The following is an 11373-nucleotide window of genomic DNA, read 5'->3' on the forward strand; positions in this document are numbered from 1 at the left end:
AGAGGTACTTGTGCTTCCCTCTTGGTGGGAGGCTGGCCGGCCATTGACTAATAGGAGAGACAGGGAGGAAACTCCTCCTGGTTGAAGGTTCTGAAACAACCTGCAAACAAAAGCTGGATCTAAAAACCTGAGGATGACAACAACAACAACAGGAATGTATGAAAGAGAAGTATGAAAATTGGAAGGCCACCCTCTGGGCTTGGGTACCAGCATCTTCTGCTGGGAAAGTAAGCTGGTTTTCATCCACATGTGTTTCTAGCAAGCCTTTCTCGCCTTCTTCCAGATCAAAGGTGGATCAGCTGCAAGAGATTGTGACGGGAAACCCCACAGTGATCAAGATGGTGGTGAGCTTCAACCGTGGTGCTCGTGGACAGAACACCTTGAGGCAGATCCTGGCACCGGTTGTGAAGGAGATCATGGAGGACAAATCTCTCAATATTAAAACTGATCCAGTGGACATCTACAAGTCCTGGGTCAACCAGATGGAGTCGCAGACCGGAGAGGCCAGGTATGAGGTTCATGCTCACAAGAGGTTCCAAAAAAGGTCTGGACGTTTTTCAGGGGAGAGAGAGACACATCCTCATTTGGATTTTCACATTTTGTGGCGGCTTGTATCTGAAAAGTTCCTTTTTCCCCTCGAAAGTTTTAAAAATAGATTCCATTCACTGATACATAAGATTAAATGTTTAGACCTGGAGGCCTCACAGTCATGGCCTTAAGAAGTGTCTTGTAGTCATTCCAGGACACAAAGGTGAGCTGAACCTGGCAAAAGTTTTAGAGCGATTTTAAAAAAACCATGTTCTCAGTGAAGAGCGATATAGAAAGCTGCTTCCTTCATTCCTCCCTTCTGCTTTGAGGGCATTTATCAAGGGTCAGATGGTCATAGGAGAGGGATGTCGGCAAAGACCTCAAAACCCAAAGCTCCTGCTCGACTCCCTATGTCCCCCCCCCCCCGGGCTACCTGCCACCCACCGTCCTGTGGGAAGGATGATTGGGACAGAAGACTCCCTTAGAGCCCATACCTGCGGGCCTTTCTCTCTCCCCACCCCCCACCTCAAATAGGGCTGATCTGTCACCAGGTGCCCCCTGGGCAGGATCCAGATGGCTGTTTATGCACATGTATTGTGTCTGTCCAGCATAAGCTGGAGGGCTAAGAGGGGGGTGCAAGCGGCAGCATCCTCCAGCCGACACTTCCCACCGCTCACCTCCCTATGGCTTTTCCTTGACAGTAAGCTGCCCTACGACGTCACACCGGAACAAGCCCTGGCCCACGAGGAGGTCAAGACGCGCCTGGATGCCTCCATCAAGAACATGCGGGCCATCACCGACAAGTTTCTGCTGGCCATCATCGGCTCCCTGGAGAAAATCCCGTGAGTGTCCCAAGCTGCCCCTCGGGCGGATGCAGGCGGAGGAGGGTCCTTCTAAGCTTCTCTCCGCCTCTCTCCTCATTCCCGGCCTTGTTCTCCCTCTACAGCTACGGCATGCGCTTCATTGCCAAGGTCTTGAAAGATTCACTACACGAAAAATTTCCTGACGCCAGTGAGGATGATCTGCTGAAGGTGAGGAAGCAGGGTTTCTCAAACGTGCGCGCACACACACACACACTCCACTTGCTTCGCGCTCTCTTGGTCAGACCACCTGTCAATCACATTTGCAGCTCCAGTGACCTAGGTGAGCATGGAGGTGGGGGCTGCTTTGAGAGCAGAGGGGGTGGACTCGCTGCTTCTACTGCATCTCTCTATCTATCTATCTATCTATCTATCTATCTATCTATCTATCTCTGCTGGGCTTCTTCCTTCTCTCTAAAGAGCTGCAGCCAGTGGTCACACTTGGTCTCAGCAGCAGCCTGTGCCACTTTCCTTTTTTAAAAAAAGAGAGCTTTTCAGGTAGACAAATAAACTTTTTTTCAAAAAATGTTTTTCAAAAGAGCAAGGATGTCTCTCTGGTGGATGGTCAGTGGCACTCTCTTCTCATACAAGTTTAAGGCCTGAGAGAACTCACGAGGATGGCCTTTCCGTCCAGTGGGTCTGCCCTGTTTTGGGGACTGTCGTGACCTGTGCCTGGCAGTTTCTCTCAAAGATAAAGAGCCATCTTGTGCCTTCTTCTAAAAAAAAGACCTGAATGCTGTTGTTGTTTTCTTCTTCTCTTCTAGTTCTGTGCTTTCCCACACTGAAGCATCGAATCTAGGCTTTCTCTGCAGGTGAATTCCTTTTTTAAAGCATGCCTTTAGGTGGGAAGCAGGCGGAGGAGCTTGCAGTGGCCACAGGGTAGCAGCAAAAAGTCAGGATGGAAGTGCACAATTCAGGGTGGGGGGAGCTGCTAGAGCAGCCAATGAGCTGAAACCATTCAACTTTTTCATTAAAGTGGCCTGTGAACTCCTGGCTTCTCCATATCTCTGGGGAAAGAGCTGGGAGCCCTCAGCCCATGGATCACTGCCCATTCCCCATAGTCCAGCAGCGAAAACTTCCTAGCCTGTGGCTTTCTTTGACTACTGCCTTTTGAGGCTGTTGGGGAGGCAAGATTATAGCTCCAAGGCACTTCCGTGGGAGCCAACCCTCCTCCCCTTTCTTTCCTGGCGTGTCTCCAACCAGACAAATGGCACCTGCTTAATGTAGCCACCCAGTGGAGCTGAGAAATGATCTGCCCCGGGGCGTCTGTGCTGGATGTTCCGTTTGCCAAGTCCTTGCCTTGTTTCTGGCTCTTCCTGGCTTTTTCCGCATCTCAGCTGCATTTCCCAATGTGGCTAATTCTCTTCCAAAGTGAGGAAAACAGCAGCTGCCTGCCTGCCTGCTCCCAAATGCCTGCGGCTTCCTTTCCTTTCTAAAGCCCTATTGCCTCCCCTCTGCCTCTTTGTGCAACTGAGCAGGTTGGCGGTGGGGGACAGAAGTGGTGAAAGTGGCCTCCTCCAGACAAGGTGAGGTCACAAAGGACTCTTTCCCTAGATTGTAGGCAACCTTCTGTACTATCGCTACATGAACCCGGCCATTGTGGCTCCAGATGCCTTTGACATCATTGATCTGTCAGCTGGAGGACAGTTGACAACAGACCAACGGCGAAACCTCGGCTCCATTGCAAAAATGTTGCAGCATGCAGCATCCAATAAGATGTTCCTGGGGGACAATGCGCACCTAGGCATCATCAACGAGTACCTTTCTCAGTCCTACCAGAAATTCAGGTAAAGAAGAGTGACAATGACTTTCAGCAAGGAAGGATGGGGCCAATGACAGTGAATTATTCAGAACAGATAGGAAGGAGGAGATCTGTTTCTCTGGTGGGGTGGGGGGTCACATTTCCTTGTAAAGTCCCATAAGAAGTTGCCTGCTTCTGACATGGCACAGACATGGCTGACTGGCGTAAATTCACAGTCCAACCTTGCTTGGGAATTTCTCCTGAAATACACCATTGTATTTAGCCACAACACCAGATTCCCCAAAAGTTCTGTCACCTGGGGAAGTAAGGTTCCTTTCTGAGAATTGGGCACGCAGAAATATTTTTAGCAGGGGAGACTCACTTGAGAACAAGTTTAGTTTTATCTTTTCTTTCACCAAATAGGGTGGGTGAGTGTGCTTCGTGGTCAAACTTAAAAGCCAAGGTTGTGTTGCATTCCAGTTTTAAAGGATGCTGCTTGGGACTTCTCACCATAGTGACTTATGTGAAGTGTTATAATCGCCCCAGATGAGAATCTCCTGGTGGAGGACAAATATGGTGCTTGTGAAGACCTATTTGGCCAAAATGGGGCAGAAAAGCATTACCAGCTGGGTTGGGGGTGGCAGGGGTGGGACTTTCCAGATTAGGTTAACTCTCTTTTGCCTTTCTGAAGGCGTTTTTTCCAGGCTGCTTGTGAAGTCCCAGAGCTGCAAGAGAAGTTCAATGTTGATGAATATTCAGACTTGGTGACCCTCACGAAGCCAGTGATCTATATTTCCATTGGAGAAATAATAAACACACACACTGTAAGATTCTTTTGCATCTAGGACCGTTATGGTGTAGACTTTATTCTCTTGGTATAAATAAAAAAGTTTTTTCTGAAGAATACCAGAAACTAGACAGAAACATCACAAACATCACAAGCACAAATTATTATTACTCATCCTGTACTGTAGTGGTTCTCAACCTTCCTAATGCCACGACCCTTTAATACAGTTCCTCATGTTGTGGTGACCCCCAAACATAAAATTGTTTTTGTTGCTACTCCATAACTCTAATTTTGCTACTGTTATGAATTGTAATGTAAATATCTGATATGCAGGGTGTATTTTCATTGTTACAAATTGAACATAATTAAAGCATAGTGATTAATCACAAAAACAATATGTAATTATATATTGTGAAATATTTATTTCTAATTACAAATAAATGAAATTTTGTCTTGAAGCATGGTGTAGCATGGGTAACCTGGTCTTAGGCAACCCCTGTGCAAGGGTTGTTCGACCCTCAAAGGGGTCGCGACCCACAGGTTGAGAACCGCTGCTGTATTGTGTTTTAACTATTTCTTGTTGGGAACTGCCCAGAGTGTCTGGGGCAACCCAGTCAAATGGGCGGCATATAAATAATAAATTGTTATAATATCATTATTATTATTATCAGCTCACTGCCTAATCTTTGTTACTCACAAACTAGCTGCTTTTGGACCATCAAGATGCCATCGCTCCTGAGCACAATGACCCTATTCATGAGCTTCTGGATGACCTGGGGGAGGTGTCCACCATTGAATCTCTGATAGGTGAGCTGTTTTTCTGATTTACTAATGAGAAACATAGTTCAAGTGTATGGATTGAGTGCTAAAACACTAGCCACAAACAATCCAGAAGCAGGGCTAATATGTCTCTCCACCAGCCTTACTCCTGCCTGCATATTGAGGCCTCTGTAGCCAAAGCTATGCAGACACATGTCAACATTGCTGTTCCTAAGGTGATTAAATAGTGTCCTCCAGGTAAGAGACACAGCTGGCATCCAGGAACACACACATTTAAAATCACTTACTTAAAAAATGAGTTTTCATAGGGGAAGAGACTAAATGAGTGAAGCAAACAACCACACTCTCTTCCTGTGCTCTGCTTTTCTCCAAGGAGAGGGATCTGGCAGCGTGAATGATCCTGCCAGTAAAGAGATGTTGGCCAAGACAGAAGTTTCACTCACACTGACTAACAAATTTGATGTTCCTGGGGACGAGAACGCAGAGATGGATGCCAAGACAATTCTGCTGAAGTAAGTAGAGGCCATGACAGCCCCTGAACCTTTCTCACTTTCACATCCAAGGCACTTGGGGTTGTCCCATTTCAACAAAGCATTTGCCCAGGCTTCAAGAAAAGGCTGACCGGCTGGAGGGAGCCAAAGGCTTATCAGTGAGCTTCATGGCTTAGTGGAGATTCTGAGCCTGCATCTCTCCACTCTGAATCCCCTACACAGTTCTCTAGGTAAAACACAAAAGATGGCAACATCCAGAAATAACAGAAGTATTCAGGGAAGTGAAATGACTAAAAATGTGTCTTGCTCTCAGTATGTTGGGTTCCACCATTTGATGATCATGTATCAAAGAGGAGGCAGAGGGAGGGAGAGCCCTCAAAAGGATGGCAAAGTTGTCCCAAGGTTCTGATCATCCACCACAGATTATTAGCAGCCATTTGAGGTGTACAGAAGTCCGCATCTCTTTGTACATGTTTGCTACATGTTGATATGTAGCAACTGCTACAATATTCAGCAGCACACTGGACTTTTATTAAGGATTACTTGAAATTCCTGTGTCCACAAAACCTGTGTTCAGAAACTAGGGGTGTAGTGAGAGATAAGTGTTGCCATCATGCTCAGTGTGTGAACTCCCAGGAGGAAATTGATTGAATAAGGAATGCAAACTTTTGATGCAATCCAGAATAATTCATACACATACTTACTAAATATCAGCGCTGCTGGGGTACATTCCTCATTCCTGATGTGTCAGTTCAGACTTCTTGTTTTCTTTGCCCAGTTCTTCTTGGAAAGATCCCTTTCTCAAGGGACTCTTTATCCAGGCAGACTGCTGGAGAGCTTAGAATCTTATGAAAAGACTTCTGAGGCCCGTGGTGAAGACAGCAGGCAGGACTTGCAGCTAGTGGCAGGACTAACCCACTTGTAATTCTCCTTAATGCTGAGGAACCCTAGATTAGGCAACTTGCTTCCCTTAACCAATCATAAGGAACCAGTGGGACTGTACTGGAGAAGGCACTCCTTCAAGTCACCTGGTCCCAAGCTGTTTCAGAGGTTTTGGACATCATAACCAGAACCTTAAACCCAGCCCAGGGGCTAATTGGCAGCCAGTGCAACTCCTTCAGGAGACATGAAATAAGCATTCCATGTGGCACCCCAGTGAGTGCTGTGAGCCTCCTTTTGCAGTAGCTACAACCCCTGCACAAGCCTTGCATAGAGTGCATTACAGTAACCCAGCCTTCAGGTTCACAGTTCATAAATCACAGTGGCAAGGCTATGTGTAAGAACATCTGCAGCTTTCTGTGCTACTGAGATGTGAGTTGTCAAGGGTGGGTGTTTCTGTGATTTCTTTCCTCTTTTGAGTATCTCCCTGATGGTGCATATTTGGCAGAAGAGACAACAGGCACTTGCTCAGTGATGGCACGTTGATTCTTCCTTTCCTTTTGCTTTTCAGCACAAAGCGCTTAATTGTGGATGTGATCCGCTTCCAGCCAGGAGAGACACTGACTGAGATCCTGGAAACTCCAGCCAGTGCTGAACAGGTAATGGGGAGGAGGTGTAGTCATGTTGGAGCAGACGCCAAAGTCTTCCTGTCTCCAAGAGTGTGTTGCAGGCCAGGGGGAACGGCAGTCTGTGACTGACTGTCCAAAGAAGAGAAGGGCTCAAGCAAGTGGCCTCTGGTTGTGTATGTTGGGGTGGCGGGGCAGGAATGTGTGTACCAGGACAGACCAGTTGCAACAGCCTTTCTGACACCCCAATCCCCACCCAGGAAGCCGAACACCAGAGAGCCATGCAGAGGCGAGCTATTCGGGATGCCAAAACTCCTGACAAGATGAAGAAATCCAAAGCGGTCAAGGAGGACAGCAACCTGAGCCTTCAAGAAAAGAAGGAAAAGATAAAATCGGCCCTGAAGAAGCTGACTGAACTGGGGACAGTGAACCCCAAGAACAGATACCAGGATCTGATCAATGATGTGGCCAAGGTAGGCGGCATCCAGGGAAACTGAGCTAACAGCCAGTGGGCTTGTGCTGGCAGGTGCATATAAAGGCAACTGGGGATGGGGGTGGCTACTCAATGCACATGTGCACACACACTTGGAATGCCTTGGGTGGGGATGAGTTAGAAGGTAAGTCTGTTTCCCCCCTCTCCCCTCCAAACTCTAGGACATTCGAAATCAGCGGCGCTATCGCCAAAGGAGAAAAGCAGAGCTGGTGAAGTTGCAGCAGACCCACAACGCCCTCACCTCCAAGGCGACTTTTTACGAGGAGCAGGTGGATTACTACAAGAGCTATATCAAAACGTGCCTGGATAACTTGGCCAGCAAGGGCAAGTGAGTGGCAGCCCCCGGAGGCGTGGGGTTGTGTGGATGTACCCTGGGTCCTTGGGAAACCTCCTGACATGAAAACAAAAAATGGAGAGGGGGAATTGCCAGGTGATGAGAGAAGAAAAATTGTGACTTGACAAAGAGCATAAGAGCAAGGGGGGTTAGCTCTCAAAGAGCTGCTTGCAGGAAGAGCAGGAGTCAGGGGGAGTTATTTCCACCCCCAGGTGTATTGGTGGCCCTTGGAGAGGGAGAGGCAAAAACTCAGTGCCTTGGGTCAAGTCTTTGTCAGCCTCAATGCTTGTCAAGTCAGACCTCAAATCCCACAAATGGGAGAATGCCTCTCAGTGAGGTGCCCGTCCCTCTTTTCCTCAGGGTTTCCAAAAAACCACGGGAGATGAAGGGAAAGAAGAGCAAAAAGATCTCCCTGAAATACACGGCAGCCCGGCTCCATGAAAAGGGAGTCCTGTTGGAAATTGAAGATCTGCAAGCCAGCCAGTGAGTATGTCATTTATCACAGCAGCATGCACAGAGGCAAGTCTCACCCAGTCAGCAGCATTCCGGGATAAAATTGGGAACGAACATTTTCATGGATTAGGGTGTTTGTATGTAAATATTTGCTAGGAGTGTGCATCCAAGTAGGGCTCCTAGGAAGGACTTTCGGCATGTCAGAGGCAAAGTGGGAGCTGTAGAAGACCTCTGAAGCACTTCATGGTGCTTCTGTGGACTAGACATCAAAAACAGTGCTTGTTTGCAAGTGTCTTATAAAACTGAAAGTAATCTCTAAGCTCACCCAGACATGGCAATGCCAGAATGGAATGATGGGGTAAGGGAGAGGAAGGAAATAGTCCAGGGGTCTGCAACCTTTAAGACAAAAAGAGCCACTTGGACTGAAGAAAAAAAACCTGGGAGCCGCAAAACCATTGCGACATTTAAAACAGTGGGGAGTGTCGGGGCACGCAATGCGCCTCCTCCCCTCGCTAGTATCCACCCCGGAGCCACGGCAAAGGTGTAAAAGAGCCACATGCTGACCCCTGAAATAGTTCGTTGTGACTGACAGGTCAAGTAAGGGACTCATTTTACCTAGAAATACAATTGCTTTCAGTTCTTCCAATCTGAAATCCACACTGAAGCTCTCTAGTGCAAGTACTTAATTCCTATCCAATAATCCTTTATTCTTCACTTCAACTCCTAATGGCACATTAAAACAATAAGCATATTTTTTTTTGTCCCCAAACTGTATAGATTCAAAAATGTGATATTTGAAATTAGCCCAACGGAAGAAGTTGGAGACTTTGAGGTAAAAGCAAAGTTCATGGGTGTACAGATGGAGACGTTCATTCTACATTATCAGGTATGGATCTTGATGTTATCTGTACAGTCCACCCTTATACTGAGTTTGCATAAGGGGATTTCGTTCAGGATCTCCAAACTGTGATGGGGAAGGAGAGGACAATATTAGATATTGAACAAAAAGTCATTATGACCTATTCTCCTGGACTGCATTCCAGGTTTATCTAAATTAGATTAAGGAGCACACTTCTTCAAAGGAAGCAGAAAGTGAAAGCTGGGGAACTAATTGAAAAAATGTTGGCCCATCTTCTCCAGAATGAGTCATGCAGGGAATGGCTCTGCTTGTGTGTTTAGACTCTGAGGGGAGGGATCCAGTGGGTCCTAGGTGACACTTGAGTTGGATTGTATAATAATAATAATATCCAGCTGCAGACCTTAATGAAAAGTGTATTTAAATGTGCTAGCAGTTTTACATAAATAGATGGATTTTAAAAATGACTCTCCACTCCTCTCCCCCCCCCCCCGGGGGTGGGGGTGGTGGGGAGGTTTATTACCTGCTTGCACCAGATGATGCAGCAAAATGCCTTTTCACACACCCACACACACACCCCGATGCAGGTGGACATTGCAAAACAGTTTGGGAATAGGCTTCTGTTTGATCAGGAGACGGTGTCTTCCAGACTTGTTCCTGGAGGGCACAGAGGCCTCCTTGCCACCCTCCATGCCTGCCATGCCCAGTGCCAGAGCGGTAGCGTTTATTTGTTTTTTTAAAAAATAGTTCATTCCTCCTCTTTTCCCTCTTGGCCTAATTAGTGAGCAAGGAGATCTCCAGCAGTGATTCTAAGGAATAGTCCTATTATCAATTGTTGATCCTAGATTGGAGTAAGAGTTTAGTTATTATATTCATCTCTTTTGCCTAATTTAGTTCTTAGAACTTTTTTAATGTGCTGAAATAATCTTAGGGAAGCATATGGGGGGAGCAAAGTGGACAGTGCAAATGCATATAACTTGCATAGGAAAAATAACTCCTAAAGCCTAATCTATTCACTGCCAACTTATTCTCCATTTAGCCTGCTGTCAGAAAGTATGCAAGCATCAAGCAGTTGGGGTATAATTGCTGGGGCATAACATGGCTTGCTGTTCCCTTTCCATCTGCTGCCAAACACAACATTCACAGTCCTTCATGTGTGCTCCATCCTCATTTCTTGGAAATAAGTTGAAGAGCTGGTGCAGAGGCATTTCCGGAATAATTTATTTCAGTAAAATGGCATGTGCACATTCTTACATGGGAAAATCACATTCCCCTCCCCCCTTATTTGGCAGCATTAAAGAAAAATGTGCACTTACATTACTGAAAACAAAATTAGAATGTCCAACAGGGATGGCATCCATGCTTTCACCAGTGAGGAAATCAGTTTTGGAGAAGCATCAATGCATGGAATAAGGTTCCTTCCCACCCTATGTAAAACAGAGAACCCTTCACTATAGCAGCTTGATATCTTCCCCTTCCGCTAAGCATCACAAAAAGATGATGGCATGTGCTACTTGAGAAATGACTGCTAGGTATGATTTTTCCCATCTCCGAGATCCAAACTGGGCAAGATGTATGAACGCTATAGGCCAAGCCTCTGTACGCTGACCAGGTGTGTCCCAGGAGCCACAGCTAAGAATTTGTTCTCTCTCTTTCTCTCCCCTCCCCTCCTCTGGCTCCCACAGGATCTGCTGCAGCTCCAGTATGAAGGTGTGGCTGTCATGAAGTTGTTTGACCGAGCAAAAGTGAATGTCAATCTCCTCATTTTTCTCCTAAACAAGAAGTTCTATGGGAAGTAACTCTTGTTACTTGGAAGTCTGTGGAAAAGTCGCTTTGAGTTTCTTTCTGTGAGCTGCTTCACCCACCAGTGGCTCCCAAAACGAGCAGCTCTCTTCCCACATTGCCAACCTCGGCTGGCTCCAGATCTTTGCACCCATCCTGACGTATGGCTGCACCGCCGCCTGCATATTGTTTCCCATGTACTCAACACCCAGAATTAAACCATTATTAGCCTGAGTGGTTTGTTTGTTGTCTTTGGGGGTGTTTAGTCCAAGTCTTGGACTTTCCCTCCTCTTCTACCCCCCAATCTATTGTAGTGTAGTTTGATATTCCTGTAGCATTATGGTGGCTACTAAGGTGACCAAACCACCAAGACAGCAGCTGGAGGCACTTCTGCTCTGGCCATGGGCCATCTCATGTGATCAAGTAGGTGGTTCTTGGTAGGAAGGCAAGATGGGCAATTTTGAGCCTCATCAAGGTGGATAAACAGATCTGGCCTATGGAGCAGCAGTCTCCGTGCCCAGTTGAAATGAATGAAAGCGGCGGCAGAAATCAAGTACGTTAAGTTTCTTGCCTTAGCGGCCTAGTAGAAACCATCAGAAATATATCATAAAGCAGTGGAGGGGCCTGCTGAATTAATAGGAGTAAAATTAAGCATAGGGGGCTAGTTCTGCTTGAAGTTTTCTTCATAGTGTATGCCTGCAACACTGACTGGTCATTTGTAATGTTCCTTTGGGATAAATCCTGTATTGGGTCCCTCCGCCTA

General features: G+C 46.7%; 1 protein-coding gene across 1 annotated transcript in view; it reads left to right on the plus strand.

Annotated features, from left to right (window-relative positions):
• The window catches only part of IQGAP1 (IQ motif containing GTPase activating protein 1), a 50046-nt gene extending 39202 nt beyond the window's left edge, over positions 1–10844 (plus strand). Inside the window, exons 26-38 of the mRNA XM_079952742.1 lie at positions 284–508; positions 1230–1370; positions 1475–1559; positions 2943–3175; positions 3821–3953; positions 4621–4723; positions 5070–5208; positions 6638–6725; positions 6953–7165; positions 7347–7513; positions 7880–8002; positions 8750–8858; positions 10514–10844. Coding sequence (XP_079808868.1) covers positions 284–508; positions 1230–1370; positions 1475–1559; positions 2943–3175; positions 3821–3953; positions 4621–4723; positions 5070–5208; positions 6638–6725; positions 6953–7165; positions 7347–7513; positions 7880–8002; positions 8750–8858; positions 10514–10627 — 1873 coding nt within the window. The 3' untranslated portion in view covers positions 10628–10844. The remainder of the gene's footprint in view (positions 1–283; positions 509–1229; positions 1371–1474; positions 1560–2942; positions 3176–3820; positions 3954–4620; positions 4724–5069; positions 5209–6637; positions 6726–6952; positions 7166–7346; positions 7514–7879; positions 8003–8749; positions 8859–10513) is intronic.
• The last annotated feature ends 529 nt before the right edge of the window (positions 10845–11373 follow it).

Source organism: Podarcis cretensis (assembly GCF_951804945.1).
Source record: "Podarcis cretensis genome assembly, chromosome: 14".
Lineage (NCBI taxonomy): Eukaryota > Metazoa > Chordata > Lepidosauria > Squamata > Lacertidae > Podarcis > Podarcis cretensis.